The sequence below is a fragment of the Dryobates pubescens genome, chromosome 5 (assembly GCF_014839835.1).
Source record: "Dryobates pubescens isolate bDryPub1 chromosome 5, bDryPub1.pri, whole genome shotgun sequence".
NCBI lineage: Eukaryota > Metazoa > Chordata > Aves > Piciformes > Picidae > Dryobates > Dryobates pubescens.
In genome coordinates, this window is record NC_071616.1 from 39,359,380 (window position 1) to 39,382,161 (window position 22,782).

Sequence of the window (22,782 nt, forward strand, 5' to 3'; positions counted from 1 at the left end):
GGGCAAAATGTGTATACAATACAATATATTTACTTGCTTGAGGAAGGGTGTTAGTTAAATAAATCTGAGTGCAAAAGGTGAGCTTGGGCCACAGACAGATTTGTGCTATGTTTTTGAAACCATAACTGAAAAAAAAAACCAAAACAACAACAGTAAAACTCAAAACCAGCCACACAGACAACAATTAAAAAACAACAAAGAAAAAAAGCTAAAAACACAGAGCTCAACCAAACTAAAAAAACCCAAACAAGTAAACAAGAGCCAACCCCACCCCCCCAAAAAAAAAACCCCAAGAAATAACAACCCCAAACTGAAAACAAAACAAACAAAAAAGACAACAACAAAACCCCTAAAACCTCAAAATAAATGGTTGCATGTAGTTCTGCAGGGTTTTAATTATATTTGCTGGGGAAAATGAGGAAGAAAATGTGATAAGCATTTTATGAAACAACATGCATTATCAGGAGGAAGCTTTTTTGCCTCCCCCACCTTGGTCATTAAAAAACAAACAAAACAGGTCAGTAGAACTGCAGTGCCTCCAAAAAGGATCTGATTATTATAATGCTTTTCCAGTGAAAGAGTGAATAAATACCAAATAGCAGGTTTTAATCTTTAATATGGGACTTTCAATTTGTAATTCAGCAGGACTCTTTGGGGCTTTTAATATATTCTGTGACTTCAAACTTCATTGTTAAAAAGCACTACAGGCCTCTGACAAGCTTAAATACCTCTGATGGGGAAAATAGCATTGTGTAGAAGATGCCATATTCTAATGTGACTTTGTGGGGTGTGCTGGTTTTTGTTTTGCCTTTTCATTCTGGTCAGCTTTTAATGTGTGGTTGATCAGCTAGCCCTATCTTTTGTTCATTTTATTTGTGGCAGAGAGGAGGAAAGGGAAGACCTTGATACTAGCACAGAGAGCAAAGAAATTGAACGTAAAGAGCAGGACATAGACACAGTGACAGAGGATGAAGAAGAAGTGGGACCAAACAAAAAACGAGGAAGAGGTAATGCTATACTGTTGTTCTTAATTTCTGTACCTGTATGTGCACACACATGCACCCAGGAAGCTCTTTGGTTGTATTATAAATTTTTCCACATACTATCAATCCTTGCTGTGAATTTTAGAAGGAAAATGGGGGATGGGGAGTAGGGGGCGAACCACCCCACCAAACATGGTCATAATGGGCTGTTGAGCTGGCCTGATGTAGTTTAGATAGATGTACTTTCACACTTTGTTTCATCTTGTCTTCCATACTTGCTTTCTGGTTTCTTCTTTTGTCTAAATAAAACCTTAGAGTCTTGTCTGACAAACCATTACCACAGCCATCTGAGGAGAGGCCATGAGAATCATCAGGGGGCTGGAGCACCTCTGCTGTGTAATCAGGCTGAGAGAGTTGTGCCCATTCAGCCTGGGGAAGAGAAGGCTCTGGGGAACCCTTAGAGCATGCAGCCTTCCAGTACCTGAAAGAGGCTACAAGAGAGCTGTGGAGGGACTTGTTACAAGGGCATGGAGTGACAGGATGAGGGATAATGGCTTCAAATTGGATTTAGATAAGACATTAGGAAGAAATTGTTCCCCGTAAGGGTGGTGAGGTGCTGGAACGGGTTGCTCAGAGTTGTTTAGGCTTCAAGCTTTGAAAATTCTTTACAGTGAGGGTCGTGAGACACTGGAACAGTTTGTCCAGGGAGGTCGTGGATGCCCCTGTGTTCAAAGCCAGGTTGAGTAGGGCCTTGAACAGCCTAGTCTAGTAGGAGGTGTCCCTGCCCCTGGCAGGGGAGTTGGAACTAGATTCTATTTGAGGTCCTTTCCAACTCAAACCATTCTCTAATTTTGTGGTTTTGAGTAGTACATCGAGCAAGAGAGTTGTAGGAGTTTCATTTAGTAGGGTATAGTTTGGTTTTGATTCTTTTTATTAGGAAGCTGCAGAACTAGCAAGTGTTACAAAGGAAGATGTTACGTTGAGTGGTTGGGTTTAGTTTGCCTTTGTTGATGAAGCAGCATGCTTTCTATAATAGAATGCAGACTTGCCTCCAGATTTAATTTCCTCAGGTGTGTGCAAGTAGGAGCTGTGGTGCAGTAAAGAGCACAGCCTGCTATTTGTAACTAAACCTTGACACCACCACAGGAAGATCAGTTGTTGAAGAGATTTGGGCTGCTACCTCATCAGTCTTTGTCTTGTGAGGGCTTTAGGCTGTCATCTGTGCTGGTGAGAGTCCTGGATGATTGTGGATTTAGGATTGCAGACTTATGCTACTAAGAGTACCTGGGATAGAAATTTTAGACCATTCAATAAGACTAACACTGTTTCTTGACTGAGCTGATGGTCCTTGACAGTGTGAGTTTAGTTAATCAGAAAGGGACAGAGCCAAAACCTGCTCTTGACTTGAGTTTTTGGTTACAGAAAGAATTTCCAAGTGTGTTTCTATCATTCTTCTTTCTCTGACTTTCAGGAAGGAGAGGGCAAAATGGATATAAAGAATTTACAAGACAAGAAGAGACCACTTGTGAAAAGAGTGAACCTCTTACTGCTGAAGATGAAGAAGCTTTAAAACAGGAGCAGCAAAAGAAAGAGAAGGAACTGTTAGAAAAGATTCAGAACGCAACAGCCTGCACAAATATCACCCCCTTAGGTCGTGACCGTCTGTACCGGCGCTACTGGATTTTCCCCTCTGTTCCTGGATTGTTCATAGAAGAGGACTATTCTGGTCTCACAGAAGACATGCTTTTGCCTCGAACCTCTTCCTTTCAAAGCAGTGTACAGTCTTGCACAAATGAACCTCAGGTATTCAGTAAAACTGGAGAGTCTTTGAAATCCTCTGAATCTACCTCCACTGTTGACCAGGATTCACACACCAGTGTTGTGGCAGAGGTGCCAAGGCCAGTCTACAAACCAAACCGGTGGTGCTTTTACAACTCTCGGGAACAACTGGACCAACTCCTGGAGGCTCTCAATTCCCGAGGACACAGGGAGAGTGCCTTAAAAGAAACTCTGTTACAAGAGAAAAGCAGAATATATGAACAACTAAGCAGTTTTCCTGTGGAAAAATTCCATATTCCAGGTAAATGGAAGGTTCCTGATCTTAATTTACTACCACAGCTGTTACTTCTGTATAATCTTCTAGAGACCTCTAATTCTCATCCAGTTGTAAGTCCTAAGAAATAAGAATCATTCTTAAGCATTGTTTCACTCTCTGGAAAAGAGGGTGGGCTTTACCCTGTTGTTGTTGTTGGTTTTGTTGTGGGGTGGTTGTTTTGGGTTTTTTCCCACCTCTTTCTGTGAAGAACTTCTTCCTAACATCCAGCCTAAACCTCCCCTGCTGCAGCTTGAGACTCTGTCCTCTTGTTCTTAGAAAATGGACAAGAGCAGTCTATATATAGAGTAAGAGAATCACAGAGCAGTTGTCACTTTGTGGTGGTGTTCCATTGCTTCATGCTAAAAACCCCCAAATTTTTTGTGTTATTTCACTGCTTAGTAAAACAAGATTGGCTTTTAAACACACTTCCTGAGGAAGCTATGTGAGCTTGGGAAAAGATTTAACTAGGGAATAAAGATTGATATCTGCTGAAAGCAAATCGTAGGACATCAGATGATCAATACTTATTTCCAGTATGATAAAAGGAGAAAAAAGGTCTGATACTGGAGAAAGAAACCTCACAGAGGAAGGTGATTACTATTACCTTGTTTTCTGTTGAGCAGGACATGTTCTTTCATAACACCATAATGCATGAAATTATTCAGGTAGGCTTTACTGACCTGTTGTGAACAAGGGAATGATGGCATATTGCAGGGTCATAGTAAAACCTCTAAGGAGAGAAAAATAGCACAGCTGTTTTGGTTGGGCTAACATAAAAGTGTATTCTGTGATATTATCCTTCTCTATTTTTTCCCCTCTTCTTCTGCTAGGTGCTTGTTACAGGAGGAGACATCTGCAGAGCAGTATTGGTTTTGTAGATTTCAAAATGCAGGAGTGTACTTAAAACCGTCCTAGACCAAGGATTAAGGGTGTTTGTTTCCTGCTTTTCTCCTAGCCAGATATTATGCTGTTTGTTGGCAAAGCATTATCTCCAATAGCTGATAAAATACTGCACACACAAGCGTACAGCTGTTGTATTTCTGGCCTGTAGTGATAGGATAAGGGGCAATGGCTTCAAACTAGAGAAGATGTTAGGAACAGGTTCTTTACCACAAGAGTAGTGGAACACTGGAAGAAGGTACCCAGAAAGGTAGTTGCGGCCTCATCCTTGGAGATATTTAAGGTCAGGCTTGACAAGGCTCTGGGCAGCTTGATCTAGTTGAGGATGCCCCTGCTTACTGCAGAGGGTGTTGAACTAGATGACCTTTAGAGATGCCTTCCAACCCAGACCATTCTATGATTCTTTGTTGGTGGGTAGAGGACGTTACCAAGATGAAACTCCCTAGAGTAATGTTTGAGAAATTGCATTTTGATTTGAATGATGCCAAATTGCCATGAGGATTTCAGTACTGGGGCAAGGGAGAATTGTTCACAGCAGAGCTGATTTGTGTTTTATTGGAGTGTGTCTACCAGGACATGCCACAAAATCTTCACATACTGCTGAATCCATAACTGATTTACCATTTCTTTTGGTGGAAGATAGCACATGGCAGAGTTTCTGGATAGTAATTAAGCATTGTTTGGAGGCCTTATGGTTATGTTTGTGTGTGTTGTTGAGAAAAATGTAGTTTCCTTGAATGTTGGTGTGTGTTGTTCCTTATTTGACTAGTTGCTGCACCTTTGTCTGTGTTTTGTGTGTTGCTTTCTGCCCTGAAGCAACTGATTTCCACAGTCATAGATTATTTTTTTTTCCTGTATGAGAAACACAGAATAACATTGATTCAATTTTAACTTCAAAAACTTTGGCTGAAAATCCAAAAAGCAGCTTTGAACTTGACTACAAGAGAGAAATTCAAATACCTCCCCTGTGTGATAAGCAGTGGTAAGTGGCCACCTATACCTGTGCTTTGGAGGGAGAGTTGCTGTCATGCTGCCTTTACTTGCAGGACAAGTGAGAACTACTCTGTGATTCTCTTACTCTATAGACTGCTCGTGTCCATTTTCTAAGAACAAGAGGACACAGTCTCAAGCTGCAGCAGGGGAGGTTTAGGCTGGATGTTAGGGAGAAGTTCTTCCCAGAAAGAGTGATTGGCCCTCAGAATGTGCTGCCCAGGGAGGTAGTGGAGTCACCATCACTGGAGGTGTTTAGGAAGAGACTGGATGGGGCGCTTAGTGTGATGGTTTAGTTGATTAGATGGTGCTGGATGATAGGTTGGACTTGATGATCTCAAAGGTCTTTTCCAACCTGGTTAATTCTATTCTATTTTATTCTATTCTAACTCCCACTCAAAAGAGCCTGGAAACAAAACTGATGTGCAATGTCCAGTTTCCATTAACTTCTCCTCATCAGTTGTTTGCAAGCTGTCTGCTATGTTTCAGCTTCTTTCGAGCCAGAAGGGACATTTCCCACATCCAGACATCAGTCTGCTAGTATATATTCTGAGAATCTTTGTGTAGTTATTTTCAGTACAGGGAGCTGTTACCACAGTTGAGAGTGCTTAGAAATGTATCCTGTTCTTCCTTAACACCAGCTTCATGGTAATTTTTGATGTAAATATCTCCCAGCTCTTGCATATACCTCTTGACTCTGTACTCGTGGAGTTTAAGGTAAATCCTGTGGACAGAAATGTCTGCCACCTACACAGATCTGCAAGCACTAATTCAGGATCTGGGCATCCTTTCAGCTCTTTCCTGTGGATTTTAGGCTTTTGCATAAATTTTCAGTTCTCTTATGAAAAGGTTTTTACTTGACAGCCCATCATCAGCTCTTCCCTCCTTCTTCATAAATTATCTTGCTGTCTTCTTCCTGGTTTTCCCCACCTTTAATTAGAGCCCACAATCAGTCTAGTCTTTGCCTGTGTCATCTTTACCTGTATTTGTTTGGTTTGGTTTAGATTTGTGGACTAGTACATATTGTTCTGTTAGTTTTTTCAGTTGTCAGCTGCACATGCTGATTTTAAATGTTTTTATGGTAAACATCTATGTAGCGAAGAAAATGAGTTCTCCTGTGAGTTAAAGGCCACCATATACTAGAAATGTGACTTCATTATTTTTCTCTTGTGTTTCCATTTTTCCTCCTTGCATTTATAGCAGAGAGAACATTTTAAGGCAAAAGAATTGCTTGTAAATTAACAAGACTTTCTCACCCCATGTCTTGGAAGAAGCAGATTCTAGTCTGTAGGTCTTCCTTTAAAATCATACTCAGCTGTATTGGATGCCTTAGCCGACATGGAGATGTTGGTGTTGGGAACTCTTGCTACAGGAAAGGAGTTTTGAATATGTTTTTAGTTATTCCACTCTATGCTACTTTTGTTCCCTCCACCAGCAGCTACTTTATGGAGCAAAGTCCTCGTAACATGAAGTTATCTGGTATTTTTGCAGACAAACCTCAAGGTGACATCAGACCTCCTTCAGGCCGGGGAAGGATGCAGAATGCTCACGATGGATCTCATGTATCTGCAGAGAAGCAGCTTGAACTGAGACTTAGAGACTTTCTTTTGGACATTGAGGACAGGATCTACCAAGGAACACTGGGGGCTATTAAGGTATTTGAGTCGTAGAATGCCTAGTGGTGCCACCGAGTCTGTAAATTCAATGAGGAGTCTGTGAATTCAATGAGAAGTCTTCCATGCTATGGGGTTTACTGACAGCATAATTAAATTAAGTGTAGACAGTAATTTGCACTAAAAGTTTGTGGCCTTTGACTCTTTAGAAACTTCAAATTTGTATGTTTGCTTCAGGTTACAGACAGACAGTCTTGGAGAGCAGCCTTAGAACATGGGCGGTATGAGTTTCTGAACGATGAGAACAAAGAAAATGGTCTAATTAAAACTGTGAATGAAGAATCTGAAGAAATGGAAACTGATGAGCAAGATAAGTTTATTGTGAAAGACAGGTAAGAGCAATGGTTGAAATAATGGCTCTTCCCTGTAAGTTTTTTTATAGCAGTGCTCTGGTAGGTTTTTTTTACCTTCAGATTGTTCTTACCCTCACGTTCTTTGTAATGGTGTTTTTAAAACATTTGAGGTGTAGAATGTGGACTTTTTGCATGGATCTGTTGGTTGTGTTTGACAGCTTTTACACCTTCTCCTACTCAGATATTAACACTGCTCATATTGATTACCAAATCAGGAATAAGTGAAGTCATGTTTAAATAAAATGCAGCGAAAAACGAATCTGGCAACTTCTGTTCTGATTTTCAGAAGGAGGAAAAAAGCAAGCAAGCAACCAGCCAACAAAACCAAAGCCTAAACAAAACAAAGCCTAACTAAACAAAAAACCAAACCCAACACTTTGTGGAAAGAGTAGGAGTGATTAAAAGGGAAAATGGTGAAGTAACAAATTGCTGGTTGGGCTGGGCAGTGTACCTCTATCATGAGTCAGTAAGAACCATCAATGCCACAGGCCATGGTCTGAATTACCCTTTAGCACTGCAGCAAAACAGAGATATAATATAATAAACTTTCAGAATGAGGATTCTTCTGTAGAGCAAGCTGCAACACAGTGAAAAAAAAACAACCTCAAGTCATAGTGTTGCAACTGCAGAAGTGTTTTTGTTGGGTTTTGTTTGTTCCTTAAACCCTTTGTGACAGACACGGAACTCTACATGGATGTTTGTTGTAAATAGCAAGTGTGAAGGTTTCTAGGTATTTAAATTCTCAGAAGTCTCCTACTTTTCAGAAAGATCTACCTTTATTTGCTTGACACATAACAGAATTATATGTCTTGATATAGAAAAAAATTATGTCTTGCTAGAATATAAATATTGAAATGGGGGAAGAAAGATTCATTAGAGGTGATCGTTGTATGAACATACAGTTTACTTACATATTCTGGGAGGTTTACTGCAATTAGACCTTGAGAGTTGTGTTTCAGGAGGGAATCTTGAATACTAGTAGGAATTTAAGGGTTTTCCCTTTTTATTTCCACTGGCTGAATTAGTATTTTCATATAAGACTGCCCTTCAGATCTGAGTTGTATAGTTGTCTTCAAAACTGATAGGCTCATCCTTCTTTGTATTAATGACAGACATTTGCTTCCTTTAAAAAAAACCCCAAGCATAGAAATCTGCCACTGTTTTAATTAAGCTGAAATTTGCTTTCAGTTATCTTGGGCACTTTTTCTGTGGCCAACTCTCAATTCAGCTGCAGAGGCTTGTGGTTTCTTGTTTTGGTGGTTGGTTGGTGTGCTGGGTTTTTTTGCCATTTGATACTGACTCTGTCAAAGCTTCTGAATAAAGTCTACTCTAATAATGTCTTACATATTAAAACAGAGGCTATGGGAATCTGAAATCATGTGACAGATTGCTTTTGATGCTGGGCTTTTTTATCCACCTCAGAGCGAGTGACATCTCATTAAGATCTGGGAGTTTGACTAGTGAAATGTAAATAACTCTGCAGCTTTTTCCTGGGTGCTTTCAGGCTCTCAAAATGTGTGTGACTGCAAAATATAACAAACAGCTTTTAAGTGTGGAAAAAAGAAGAGGGACAACCAAAAGCATTGCTTATTCACTAGAGAAAAGCAGAATCCAGACAGTCTGAATGACTTGTTTTGTTTGGGTTCTTTTGTTGCTTTGTTTGTTGGTTTGGTCTTTCATTTGTGTGTGTTGGTTGGGTTTGAGTTTTGGTTTGGTTGGTTTGTTTGTTTTATTTTTATAACCCCCAAGTAGAAATTGCATTTCATTTTCATTAGAGTGAGTTGCTCTCCTACACTGCACATAGCATTTGTGGTTCAGGAAGATTAAGTATGCTTTGAAATGATTACTTTATCTTTGGTCAAAGAAGGTTGTAGAATAGAATAGAATTAACCAGGTTGGAAAAGACCTTTGAGATCATCAAGTCCAACCTATCACCCAACACCATCTAATCAACTAAACCATGGCACCAAGTGCCCTATCCAGTCTCTTCCTAAACACTTCAGTGATGGTGACTCCACTACCTCCCTGGGCAGCCCATTCCAATGGCCAGTCACTCTTTCTGTGAGGAACTTCTTAACATGCAGCCTAAACCCCCCCTGACGCAGCTTGAGACTGTGTCCTCTTGTTCTGTTGGTGCTTGCCTGGGAGAAGAGACCAAGCCCCATCTGGCTACAACCTCCTTTCAGGTAGTTGTAGAGAGCAAGAAGGTTACCCCTGAGCCTCCTCTTCTCCAGGCTAAGCAGCCCCAGCTCCCTCAGCCTCTCCTCATAGGGCTTGTGCTCCAAACCCCTCCCCAACTTTGTTGCCCTTCTCTGGACACCTTCCAGCATCTCAACATCTTTCCTAAACTGAGGGGCCCAGAACTGGACACAGTACTCAAGGTATGGCCTAACCAGTACTGAGTACAGGGGCACAATGCCTTCCTTGCTTCTGCTGGCCACACTATTCCTGATGCAGGCCAGGATGCCATTGGCCTTCTTGGCCACCTGGCCACACTGCTGGCTCATGTTCAGCCTACCCTCAGTACCCCCAGGTCCCTCTCTGCCTGGCTGCTCTCCAGCCACCCTGACCCCAGCCTGTAGCACTGCATGGGGTTGCTGTGGACAATGTGTAGAACCCAGCACTTGGATGTGTATCATTGGAAACCTAAATTTGTGGGGTTTTTTTCCCCTCTTTACATGAAGAGTTAATATTTTACAAAACTCCTCCAAGGATGAGAGCATAGAAGTTAAGTTTGTGATTTAACATTCTAAAATTACTTTCTGGTTTTATGTAAATTATTTTCTTTTTAAAAAAACCCCAACATGGTAATTCTGGGGATACAGGTAGCTGAAATTGTGCCCAAGGAAGTATTCTAAAAGGCTACATTTCACCACTGGAAAGGTTTTCATTGAAGGATTACTGGGACTGTACTCCTCACAAATCTCTCAAACCAGCTGATGGATGTTGCATCAAATCTTCTGAGCATCTTAATAACAGAATTGAAATTTGTCATCTGCATTTCTTGACATTTTTGCTAACTGTTACCTAAAGATGATCTATATAGATTAACAAGGCTGAAACTCAGGAATTGGGATAACTAATGGCACTTGTGGAGTGTCTGCTCATGTCCACAGGCCGTTCACGTAAATAGAGTGGAAATCAAAACCTGCTGTGGATACAGATCTGTATCAATCTCTACAGTGTTGAAACAGAAGTATATTTGATATCATTTAATACCCTTCTCTTCTAGACTTGTTGGGTTAAAAACTGAAGCTCCAAGTGCTGCATCAAGTACAAGTACTCCTCAGCCAGTTAATAACGTGGTCCACTACTTGGCATCTGCCCTGCTTCAGATAGAGCAAGGAATCGAGCGAAGGTTTCTCAAAGCACCTCTTGGTAAGCTGTCAGAATTGAAACTGTATGACTCTGGGTTTGGGTAAGATTTTGTAACAAGCAAAGCTCCCCTGAAAAAAAAACACCAAACAGAACCAAAACCCCAAACCCACTTGCTTCTTTGGTAAAACTGGATGCTTTAGAAAGGCATGTTGGGGAAAAGAATAACTGAACAACATATTAGTACCTACTGTAGTCCATTTAAAAATGGTAGCTTGTCAGGGCCAGGGATCATGGAAGTTTTTCTTGTTATTCTACATGTCCTGAATTGCCTGTATTAATTCAGTATAACCATATATTACTCTTAAATACATACCTGGATCATTTCAGTGATCTCATTTATTACACCGGTGCTTTGGGAGACAGATTTTACCCTTGGGCAGAAGTGGGTGAGCTTTCTAGGGGAATAATCTATAATCAAGGTAACTGTTGAGACCAGTGTATCATGCAGCTACACAGTGAGTTTCTTGTGTGGTTTTTAGGTTGTAAAAATGTGTGGTCCCATGAAGGCAATACAGGCCTGGTTTATCTGCATCACCTTGTTCAGCAATAGCAGAATATTTACAGTGAAAGATAGTAAAGATTTACATTGCAGATTTTCAGATCCTCAAGTTTTGCACTTATGCTGTAAAACTTGGACATAAAAAAATGGCAAGAAAAATTTAAACCAGAGCACAGTTATAGCTTGGCTTTAATATATTCCTTCCTTGAATTCCTCTGATGTGGTCCAGAGGTGAGAGAGGGAATCCAAGGTGCTGAAAGTTGCTTTGTTTCTGAGTGATCCCTCAGGTCTGAATTCTGTAGGATTCTTTTGCAATTCAAAACTGGGAGAAGAATGTAAAGGTGGTTCATTTTTTCCTAAAGCAGCTGTCTGGGCCAGGCTTCCCTTCAGGATGCTGCACTGAGGACAAGCAATGCTCTGTGCTCAGCTGGGCTTCTGTGCTTCTCACCTGCAAGAGTGCAGCATGCTTTACCAGTGTAGCACATACCAGGGACCCTTGGGAGCACAAACTGCTACACATCTTATTAAACTGAGTCTCCCTCTGATAATGACTGCATACAAAATCCTTAAGCTCTGGCAGATTTTACTGCAGTAGCTTAAGATGAAAATGTGGGGTTTGGTGTATTAACACTAGAGGTTAGTGCCCCATGGCACAGCTGACCTAAAACTGTTCCTGCATCTCATCTGCTGCTGCTGTGTCTGAGTATAGGTTGCTGCCGAAAATGAGTTTGAGCTAGATTTGTGTTAGTCTGACATGCAGGCAGGGGTTCCCTTCCACAAACTTTTGTTATCAGTGTAGTGACCTCTTCTAGAGGAGCATGTAGCAGTGATTGAAATGAAAGGGAAGAGCATAAGCTTTTCAAAACATGAAGCTTTGAAAGTTCTGCTTGGCTAAGCTTTTGGTCAACTCAGCTATGTCTGTCCTTTCCAAGCTGGACATAACAGCTATTTCCTGACATACAACTGGATTTACAGTGTGGGCATGGGACACAACAGTACCTCTAGTGTTGGTTGTATTTGCTCTGCATGTGCAGATAGCAAATGCCTTGTGCAGTTTATGCCTCCATTTCCATACTCTGTTGTGGCAACAGCATCTTGCTGACAGCTCTGAGATTACCATAGTGTCCCCTTAAGGGAAATACCAAGGCTATTAGTATGTTATGGCCATAGATTGTATCCCAAGTTAAAGGACTAAAAGAAGTAGTGTCCCTGAAGTATTGGAGAGGAAGTTTTATAGCAAACCTCCTGTGTCTTTTTTGTGTGCCATAAACTTAATGATAGTTCATAGTTTTGCCTGACCTTTTGATGATGGTGATGATGGTGTGTGGTTTCTTCTTGTCTGTTTGTTTTATGTTTTCTTTTGTTTCTTTTTTCTCAATTTGGGAATCCTGTTTTCTTTTAGATGCTTTTTCCTGTGACAAAGTATTTAGGGAAGTCTTATGTAATTGGCATGTCTTAATTCTCTTGTGTTAGTTTACCAGGCTGTGCCCTATGCATTTATTCTGCTCTGAAAAATAGTACCACTGTAAGATTAATGTGTAGAAAAACCTACATAGCTGAGGGAGCAGAAAGGATCCCAGGCTTGCTCTGCTCTGGTTTACTGCCCTAGCCATTAAGCGAGTGTCAGGTTCCTTCTTCCTCGGTTTACCTTTGGTGCCAGGCTCCCCTGTTGGTTGCACAATGGGCTGCTCTTAGAAGGAGAGGAGTCTGAATGAGGGCAGAATTTTTTTGTCACTGGAGAGCTCTTGGAGGAGCTGCAGCTTTGAGTGACTCTGAATAGGCTCACACCTATTGGCAGATGATTTTTCTGACTGCTGGGAAGCTAGTTATATGCACCAGAAGGTGCAAATGCAAAGTGTCAAGGCACCCTCGTGTTTGAGAGGCATCTGGCAGACTTAGGCACTTCAGGGGTCAAGCAGCAGTTCCAGATGCAGCCCTTTCTGGGTATAATTCTTCACTGTTTTGGACATGTATATAAAAGAAAGACTGTGAAACTTAAATATTTTCTATTCAGCTTAAGCACCTCAGTTAGAAACAATGTCTTTGCATGCTGCCATAGCAAGTTGTTTATGAGTTTGCAACTTGCTTAGCTTGCCAAGGTGTTACCAGTGTTACTAAACCCTTTGACAAAATCTAGGCCCTGCTGGCTGTTCAGGGGGCTGCCTTGTGCTCACAGCTGTGGTGTCCTCTAGAAATTGGCCAACAATACTCTGATGGTGTAAACTAACTTCTAGCTTGTAACCACTAGATTATGGTTTGTGGATTTTGGTTGCTTCTCTGTTCTTATAGAGAACATTGTACACATTTTTTTCTATTTTGCCTTTTTTAGTGGTTGTTACAAATATTTAATGCAACCATCCCCCTGTGTATCTTTTTCTGATGTTGCACCTGACAAGCCCAACTCTATAGAGTGTTTTAACAACCAGTGAAGTAGAATCACTGGAAGTCAAACAAGTGCTGTTGTGATAGCAGTACCTTTGCCATTTTTTCAGTTGTTGCCTTGACTGCAGTTTCTTTTTCTTCTCTGCCCCCCCCACTTCACTGTGCTCTGTTCCTGTTAGAGGATGGAACCATCCTCAATGATTTTTAGTTTTCACTCAGTTCACAGCTTGCAGTACTGAAGAGCGCAGTGAAATTCGCTGCAGTCACTGGCAAGTATATCCCGGTGGCCTCCAGGGTGCAGAGCAGACAAAGGGACCCAGCACAGCAATAAAAGGACCAGCTGCTCCTCTGCTCCGTTTTTGTTCTGAGGCTCTATCAGGCTGCCAAGGGCCTGCTGGTGATTCTGATAAGTTTAGAGTTGAGGTGCATACCGAATATTCAAGTGGAAGAGCAAGAAAAGACTGACACAGGCGACAGTAATGCAGGAGGAGGTCTGGTACCTCAGAAACGGCACCCTCTGCCTCGCAGAGCTGTTAGATGGCTGCTAATCCTCTGTTGCCTGGTGATTAAATGTAACACGACTTGAATTGCATGTGTTTCTTAATTATGGATTGTGTTTTGGAAATCCTTTCATTACACATTAGCTTTGAAAATCTGGCTTTTCTTCTTTCAGCCCAGGCCAAGATGATGTCTGGGGAGAATCACCAAAAAAATGGATAAAGCTTGCAGTGCATGGTTATTCCTGCAAAACCCCCCAGAGGTGGAAAAGCACTCTGAAGTGCTGCTTCCCAGAAAGTGCTACTTCTCAGAAATATCTTTGAGGGGCAAGAAATTGCAAACAGTTTTTGTTGTGGAGTCTGCTTTTTACAGATATTTATATTTCTATATATTTTTAATAGATATTAGAATATATTTATATATATTATATGTATAAAGATATATATATGATATATATATGAGAGAGATACATATATATATATCATATATATAATACTTTTTATTCCATTCCAAAACATGCTGCAGTGCAGAGAGGCAGGTATCATCATTCCTATTCTAGAGATGTGAAAATTGAGGTGTAAAACGACAAAGAGATTTGGTTGGCCTGAAGTTCAGTGAGGCAGCCACACAAAAAGCCCCAACCCTGCTTTCTGCACTGGTGAGACTTCAGTCAGTAAGCACCCTTCAGATTCCCATACGAAAGGTTGGATCCTAATTCACAGGAACACCTTTGTGACTGATAGTTGGAACCATTTCCTTCCTTTTAACTCGTGCATTCACTTATTGTGGGACAAGGTTAAAAATACAGCCTCTTTTTTTTTTCTCTGCTTTTTGCTTGTCCTTAGTCTGATCCTTCTTTTCCCCCCCCCCTAGATTTTGATTATTTTTTGTTTCCTCTGCCCTCAAAGTTCCTTCCTTTTTCTACTCATAACTGACCTCTTCGTAATAGCATCAGACATCTACCAGGGGTGAAGTGGGATAGGATTAGTATGCACACATGCTTTGTTCTTGTGCTTTTGTTACTTCCCTGCCTAGTTTCATGGGCAGAGCCAGCAAAGGTGGAAGCAGGCTTCTTTATGAGGAAGAATTTCTAGAAAAGGCAGTCAAAGAAGGTACCTTGCATTGTGGAAGGGATGAGGTTTACTCTGACTTCCTGGGAGAATAATTACGTCATTTTAATACTCAAGAACACTGCTGCCCAAAAATGCCACTTGGTCATTGAGGACTATGCCCATAAATTCACTATAATAACAAACTGTAGCACAGAGCAGAAAACTTTGCTGAGTGAAAAACCTGTGATCAGTAAGCTGCTCCCTATAGCCCTTTGTGCTGGAGATGAACAGAAAGGTAAGGGAGAGTAGGTTTGAGAGTCAAAATAAATCCTGGGATGTGCAATTCCTCCATGCACCTTATTCTTTAACCCTTCCCTGCCTACCTTTTTTCACATGCATGTGTTGGGTACCACTCTTCTACTTAGACCAGGCTTTTAGACTACACAAGTATGGACTATAAAAATGAATTACAGAATAATCTCCCATGCCTCAAAAAGGTATCTGAAATAACTCTATGAATTTAATGTTAGGTATGGCAGAACGTGCTAGAAGGAACCACTGGGGGGATAAAAAGAGGAAGAGAGTGGAAGACAAGACTAGTCAGAGAGATGGTAAATTTTAAATGTTATTTATATTGTGAAGAATTAGAAAGATATTTATTTTTTAATCTATATATATATATTCATACTTCAATATGTAGCCAGCTCCTTACATTGCAGGAATTGGGACACTGAAGACAAAGGTTTACATTTATTTCATTAATTTAATTATTCTCCATTTTCTGCCACCAGAGATAAAGAACTGTGGTTTGTGTTTTGGTTGGGGTTGGGTTTTTTATCTCTCTGGGACAGAAATCTGCATGCTCACATAATCCTTTTTCCTTCTTTTTTTTTTTTTTTCCCCTCCCTCCCCCTTCCTTTTAATGCCTTCAGGGATTTATTCCCCACACACACTTTAAACTTTGCAGCATTGTGCAATTGCATATCCTTTCTAGAAATACTAAAATGGAAAACCCTTCCCTGAACTTAATTAGCTATTGATAGATGAGTGCATAGATCTGTCAAACAACTTCATTTGCATTGTAGCAAGGCTTTGGAGGCTTAGCTGACAGAGGGGTATCCCACTGTGCAGTGTAGAGCTGCTCAGACACAAAGGAAGAGGCCGTTTCTCCCTCCAAGTTAACAATGTAAATGCAGAGATGATGGATGGAAGGAAAAATTGTTATTCTTAATATAGAGGTTGGGATCTGAAACAGCAGGTGCTGTTTGGCCTGTTTCTTTCAGCAGCAGGTCGTGGTCAGTAATTTCTGTGATAGCAACTGCAGTATTGCAGTGCAAATATTTGATGTGTTGCATGATGAACTGTAGTGGTGAACCAATCCAGGCTAAAAATAACCACCAAAAAAAAGCAGTAATAATGCTCAAGCTGCCATTGTCAGCAAAAGGAATGCCAAACTATATATATATATATATGCTTAAGATAAAGTGACTTTGCCAGAGTTCTAGTGGAAATCTGCAGCAGAGCTGAAGTGGATCTCTCAGAGTCTAGAGTCCTGACAAGGGGTTTTCATTTTCTTCTTGCTGACTTTAAAAAGAAATACCTTGAGAGAGACACTGCAGTGCTGTGAAAAGTGTCCACTCCCCTTAGTAAGACTGAACTTGAGGCAGGAAACCCAAGGTAATGTTAGGACATTTGGATTTATATTTGCAGTTCAGGAGTGGCTGTATTTTGTTTAGGAAGCTGTGTTGCTTGTTCATCCCCTGCCTTCCCCCATCACCTCTCCTGTGCAGCTTGCAGCTCATGCAAATGTATGCAAGATTAGGCAAATGCAGGCAGCCAGCTGATGAGAAGGCAGAAAGGCCTTGCCAGGAGAGCAATTAGTCTCAGTTTTGTTCTTTCTTGCATTTTATTTGTTATTAGATATTTTCTCTTTGCATTCCTGGCAGACAGGTGCATCTTGGGCCATTCCTGTGCCCACTGACTAGGGCAGCAGGCAAGGTGGCATTTTATACTGGAGTGCATAATTAATCAGCAGGAGATCACACAGTAGCATCACTGTCCACACAGTGGGCATTCAGAAGGGAGATGTGTGGACATCTCTATAATCAAAAGTACTGCTCTGTGGTCTCTCCCTCTCTTTAAACATTCTCCCTCTAAAATGCAAGAGACAGCTTTCAGCACTCATGCAGAAATCCCCTCTCCGGTGAGCAGCAGCGGTGCAGGATGTCATTTATACCTTCTTATTTCTTCAGGTCCTCAAACAGCTGCTGTAATTCCCAACTGCTTGTTGCCATTCAGTATCACCCCTCCCACTATTCTGCATGTGTATTTGTGTGGCTGTTCTGGTGGCCTGGATGGCAAACCAAACCTGTTTGACAATACTATATAATTGCTCACCCTGACCCCTCTATTTCCACCTGAATTAGTTTCCCAGGTCCTACTTGGTTTGCCACTGAATGTGTACCACAGGTTCATGCCTGATGCATTACTTAGGAAATGTCAAGGAAACAGTTCTCTTTCACCAAGATCAGTCACCCAGTCTGATAAACCACACAGACCTGCTGGTTCTGGTGGAGTGTAGGGCAGGAATCCAGGCACTGAGGTGTGGGGAGAGACTATAGTGGAGGCAAGTTCAGATGAGAATAGCACTTTAAGCCACTTTTTGGCCAGTGAAGTCTCTGTTTAATGCCAGGTACTTTCTTTAAACATAAACATTTTAGGATTTCAGAATGTACATATAAGGGAAAGTAAGTTGGGAATGTGTGCTTTGGGGTTGGGTGTTGGTTGGGGTGGTTTTTATTACTTGGAGGGGTGGATTTTGAGGGGTCTGTTGGTTGGTGTTTGGTTTTGGTTGGTTCATTCGTTTTTGTTCAGGTTCTGTTTCGGCTTTTTATTTGTTTGTGGGTTTTTTATTATTATTTGTTTTTAATTTGAATTAATCTTCAGTTATAAATACAATCAAAGTGTTAGGTTTCCAGGTGGACATCTGAGTAAAACATTCAGGTCTTATGTATGCCCTGTGTATGTGCAAGTTCTAAGCTGAATTGGTATTGAAGAGTAAAATCTTCCAGCTTCGGCAGCCTGGAAACGGAGGAGGAAATATTCAAGTATTGGAGAGATAAGACAAAGGTTATAATGTTAACCCAGTTTACCACTGCTGTCTGTCTGAGAATCAGAGCCATACCTCACAGTGTGGAATCACCTGGATAACTGAAAAAAGATTAATCATACTGGTTTGGCTTTCTTTCTTTTCTAATCCCCTTTCTTAAACGGAAGATGCCAGTGACGGTGGACGGTCCTATAAAACAGTTTTGGATCGCTGGAGAGAGTCACTGCTTTCTTCTACCAGCTTGTCCCAAGTCTTCCTTCATCTGTCCACGCTGGATCGAAGTGTCATCTGGTCCAAGTCCATCCTCAACGCTCGCTGTAAAGTGTGTCGGAAGAAGGGCGACGCAGAGAGCATGGTGCTGTGTGATGGCTGCGACCGAGGCTATCACACTTACTGCATTAGGCCCAAGCTGAAGGTATCTGAGGAAAAAAGGAGCTCTTCCTCTTCACACACAACTTGAGCAGCTCTTACAACTTCATTGCATATTACTAATACTTTTTTTTCCTTCTTTCCACTCCCCCCTCCTGTTTCTAGGTCATTCCTGAAGGAGACTGGTTTTGTCCCGAGTGCCGACCAAAACAGCGCTCTAGGCGCCTCTCCTCCAGACAGAGACCTTCTGTGGAAAGTGATGAAGAAACTGCTGAAGGTCTAAGAGAAGGGGAAGAGGAGGCAAATTACGATGAAATGGGACAAAGTGAGGAAGAGCATTATGATGAAGAGCAAGATGAGGAGGATGAATCTCAAGAGGAAGAAGAGATGAGGTAAATGTCCTTTAGAGTGGTTTTCTACTGAAATACCACCTTGATTGTTAGGTGGAGTAATTGTTCAAATAAGCACATATCATAGAATCATTTCAGTTGGAAAAGACCTTTAAGATCATTGAGTCCAGGCATTATCTAGCTCTACCAAGTCTGGCACTAAAACATTTAGCAGCACATCTATGCAGAGGCATTTCAGCCACCTCCCTAGGGAGCCTATTCCAGTGTTGGATAACCCTTTCAGTGAAGAAATTTCTTCTAGTATCTAATCTAAACCTTCCCTCATGCAGCCTGAGGCCACTTCCTCTCATCCTCCCTCTTGTTACTAGGGAGAAGAGATTGACATCCCCCTCCTTACAACCTGCTTTCAGGTACTTGTAGAGTGAGTTTTCCCCTCGGCCTCCTTTTCTCCAGCCTGAACAACCCCTGTCCTCTCAGACACTGCTCATAAGATGTTCCCCAGATCATTCATCAGCTTTATTGCCTTTTTCTGTATCTGCTTCAACACCTCAATGTCTTTCTTGTAGTGCGGGGTCCAAAACTGACCTCAAGTACTCAAGGTGTGGTTCACCAGTGCTGAATACAGAAGGACAGTTTCCCTAGTCCTGCTGGTCCCATTCTTCCTGATACTGGCCAAGATGCTGTTGTCCTTCTTGGCTGCTTGGGCACACTGCTGGGGCATATTCAGTCAGCTGTTAATCAACATCCCTAGGTCTTTCTCTACTGGGCAGCTTTCCAGCTGCTCTTCCCCAAGCCTGTAGTATTGCCTGGGATTGTTGTGACTGAAATGCAGGAGCCAGCCCTTGGCCTTGTTGAATCTCATACAACTGGCCTCAGCCCATGAATTCAACCTGTCCAGGTCCCTCTGTAAAGCCTTCCTAACCTCAAGCAGATCAACACTCCCTCCCAGCTTAGTGTCATCTGCAAACTTGCAGAGGGTGTGTTGATAGTAATAAAAGTTCGGTCCACTGGACTTAGGCTCACCTTTCTGGGTGAAAAATGTTGCTCAGAGTTACAGTTCTGTACAACTCCTGATTGAACATAAAGTGGAGAGAGTTTCAAACAGTAAAGATTTTCTGGAGAAACCCTGGGGATTAGATGCATATAATAAGTATTAGAACTGTAGGGAAGATAAGGTTATCTGTCAGAGCCTGTGTGACATTGGGAGGACTTGAACAAACAAAACCCAAACCCAAACCAACTCCAAATAAAAAGGCACACCAAGAACTCCCCCACCAAAACCATGCAACAAACAAAAAACCCAAACAACTGATAACCTAGTGTTACAATTTCAGTGCAGTTATGGATTTGATAAAGGTGCCAGGAAAAGTTGAAAGCAGCTTTCCTATTCTCAGAGTACTTTTCTTCTTGTTTGGTACAGTCTTTTGAATTGAGTGAAGCAAGGGTTATTAATTAACCAGGTTGGAAAAGACCTTTGAGTGAAGCAAGATTATCTGCATCTCTGACAATGTGGATTCAAAGCTAGAGAGAATTTAGATCTCCTTGAAGTAAATTTTTCACTAGGATCTTCCTTTACTCTTGTAACAGAAGGAGAGTCTTACCTGACTAGAGCACAACTTTTCTACTTGGCTTAGAACTGCAGTTTGTGGCTGATAACATTCCAAAATCCTAGTAGTTACTAGGGGAAATCTTGGTAGTTGCTGTGAGAACTGTGATTGATTTAAAGAAGTTGATAGTTGACCCTCCTGTTAATGTTTGCATTTAGGTTTAGATTTGCAGCCAACACCAGAACAAGAGGATACAGTCTCAGGCTGCGCCAGGGGAGGTTTAGGCTGGATGTTAGGAAGAAGTTCTTCCCAGAAAGAGTGACTGGCCATTGGAATGGGCTGCCCAGGGAGGTGGTGGAGTTGCCATCAGTGGAGGTGTTTAGGAAGAGACTGGATGGGGTGCTTGGTGCCATGGTTTGGTTGATTAGTGTTGGATGATAGGTTGGACTCAATGATCTCAAAGGTCTTTTCCAACCTGGTTAATTCTATTGTGTTGCACAAGCTGCAAGGGTGATCAGAATTCTGAATATTTGTTTAAAGTATGTGTTGCATGTCATATTTAATTAAGAGACTTAAGAGCAGTGTTTAAGCTAATGGTAATTGGATGACTACATCAGCTTGAAGCTGCTTTCCAGTCCAACCTTGAGTGGCTGGGGTTTTTTAAATGCTGAATAAAAAAACTGAAAGGGGGGGAAAAAAAAAAAGAAGAATGGGATCTGGGGATTAAATAAACTTAATTGTTCACTCTTTGTAGCCCATCAAAGCAGGGAAGGCACCAGGTCAAGTTTCCACTGAAAATGAGAGCAGCCAAACTCAACAATCCCTTCTCAAGTCTGAACAGCCAGCGTCAGGCAAGATACGCATCTCGGAGTCAGCAAAACACACCTAGGCAAGCTGAATCTTCCTCTAAAGTTACCAGAAGGGGCTTAAGAAAGGTAAAATCAGCTCCTCCATCAGAGACAAAGCCTTCTCTAAGACTTACTAGCCGGACCACTCGTCAGAGCCAAAGTTCATTGCAAGCGGGCGTATTCGTGGAGTTACTCAGCCCTCGAAGAAAACGCAGAGGAAGGAAGAGTGCTGACAGTGCACTGGAAAACAGCCCTGCCAGCACCCTTGGATTTAGAATTGTTGAGACTGCAGACTCAAATGAACGGCTCAGGAAGTATCCAAAGCTTTCTCTTCCTGTTCCTGAACCCAAGCGAAGAGGCAGGAAACGACAATCCACAGGTTAGAGAAACGTGTTTGTCAAACAAAAAAGTGTTCTGTTCCTTGCTAAAACATCTGTGTGGTACAGCAAAGAAACTAGAAGTGGCAGTTGAAGGCATTGTCACCACTTCCAACAAGACAGGTCCCTTGTTTTGCAGTGACAGAAGTAAACATTAATAAAAAGCTTCTACAGAATCATAGAATGGTCTGGGTTGGAAGGGACTGCCAAAGGTCATCTAGTCCAACCCTGCCATGCAGTATGCAGCGACATCCTCAACTAGATCAGGTTACCCAGAGCCCTGTTGGGCCTCACTTTGAATATCTCCAGGGATGGGGCCCCAACCACCTCCCTGTTCCAGTGTTCCACGACCCTCATGGTGCAGAACTGTAGACAGATGGATGTTGGTCTCTTCTCCCAGGCGGCCAGTACCAGAACAAGAGGACACAGTCTCAGGCTGCGCCAGGGGAGGTTCAGGCTGGATGTTAGGAAAAAGTTCTATACAGAAAGAGTGATTGCCCATTGGAATGGGCTGCCTGGGGAGGTGGTGGAGTCGCCATCACTGGAGGTTTTCAGGAGAAGACTTGATGGGGTGCTTGGTGCCATGGGTTAGTTGTTTAGGTGGTGTTGGATTGGTCGATGGGTTGGATGCGATGATCTTGAAGGTCTCTTCCAACCTGGTTTATTCTATGTATTCTTCCTACTGTCCAATCTAAATCTGCTCTTCTCTAGTTTGAAGCCATTGCCCCTCATCCTGTCACTGCAGGCTTTTGTAAACAGACTCTCTTCAGACTCTCTCCATTTCACAGAACCATAGAATCATTTCTGTCATTTAAGGAACAAACAGTTAATTTGCCAAGGAGATTTTTTCATATCCACCTTTGAGATTTCACATTTGTATGCAATATGGAGCAGTGAAATGTGAAAGTGGTGTTTATGCCTTAACCCATGCAAGTGAAAATGTTTACTTAGAGCTTTTACAGTTTTGTTTTCTTGAAGAGTCAAACAGCAGAGAACACAGATGCAGGTAAGGTGATGGAATGGGAATGTGCATGTACAACAAGAAACTGCTACCAGAAGAAAAATGTCCTGTCTGCTATAGGGCTAACAGGCTCCTAGCTTGTTAAGCTAATACCAAGTGTTTGATGGTGGGGATCTACTTGGAAGGGTACAATAACCTTCTGAAAACAAAAGGGCCCCAAGTGTGAAAGTGAAGAGTGTAAAAGGGCTCACACTCTAATGTGGCAGCCTTGTATTCTGCACCATTTCTGTCCTTCACCATCGGGAGTTTCTGGCCTTATCCTCTAACCACCCTGCTGGCTACTTTTGAAAGAAGATAAAACCACTCTGAATAGAAGTTTTGTGGAAGTAAAAGTCATGACCAGGCAGCTTGTTCTATT

At 41.8% G+C, this 22,782-nt stretch overlaps 1 protein-coding gene across 1 annotated transcript in view; it reads left to right on the plus strand.

The window, feature by feature from the left end:
• The window catches only part of BAZ1A (bromodomain adjacent to zinc finger domain 1A), a 70,009-nt gene that overhangs the window by 41,909 nt on the left and 5,318 nt on the right, over nt 1–22,782 (plus strand). The window contains exons 16-23 of the mRNA XM_009902982.2: nt 883–1,007; nt 2,455–3,063; nt 6,460–6,623; nt 6,819–6,973; nt 10,227–10,372; nt 18,080–18,327; nt 18,447–18,673; nt 20,933–21,405. Coding sequence (XP_009901284.1) covers nt 883–1,007; nt 2,455–3,063; nt 6,460–6,623; nt 6,819–6,973; nt 10,227–10,372; nt 18,080–18,327; nt 18,447–18,673; nt 20,933–21,405 — 2,147 coding nt within the window. The remainder of the gene's footprint in view (nt 1–882; nt 1,008–2,454; nt 3,064–6,459; nt 6,624–6,818; nt 6,974–10,226; nt 10,373–18,079; nt 18,328–18,446; nt 18,674–20,932; nt 21,406–22,782) is intronic.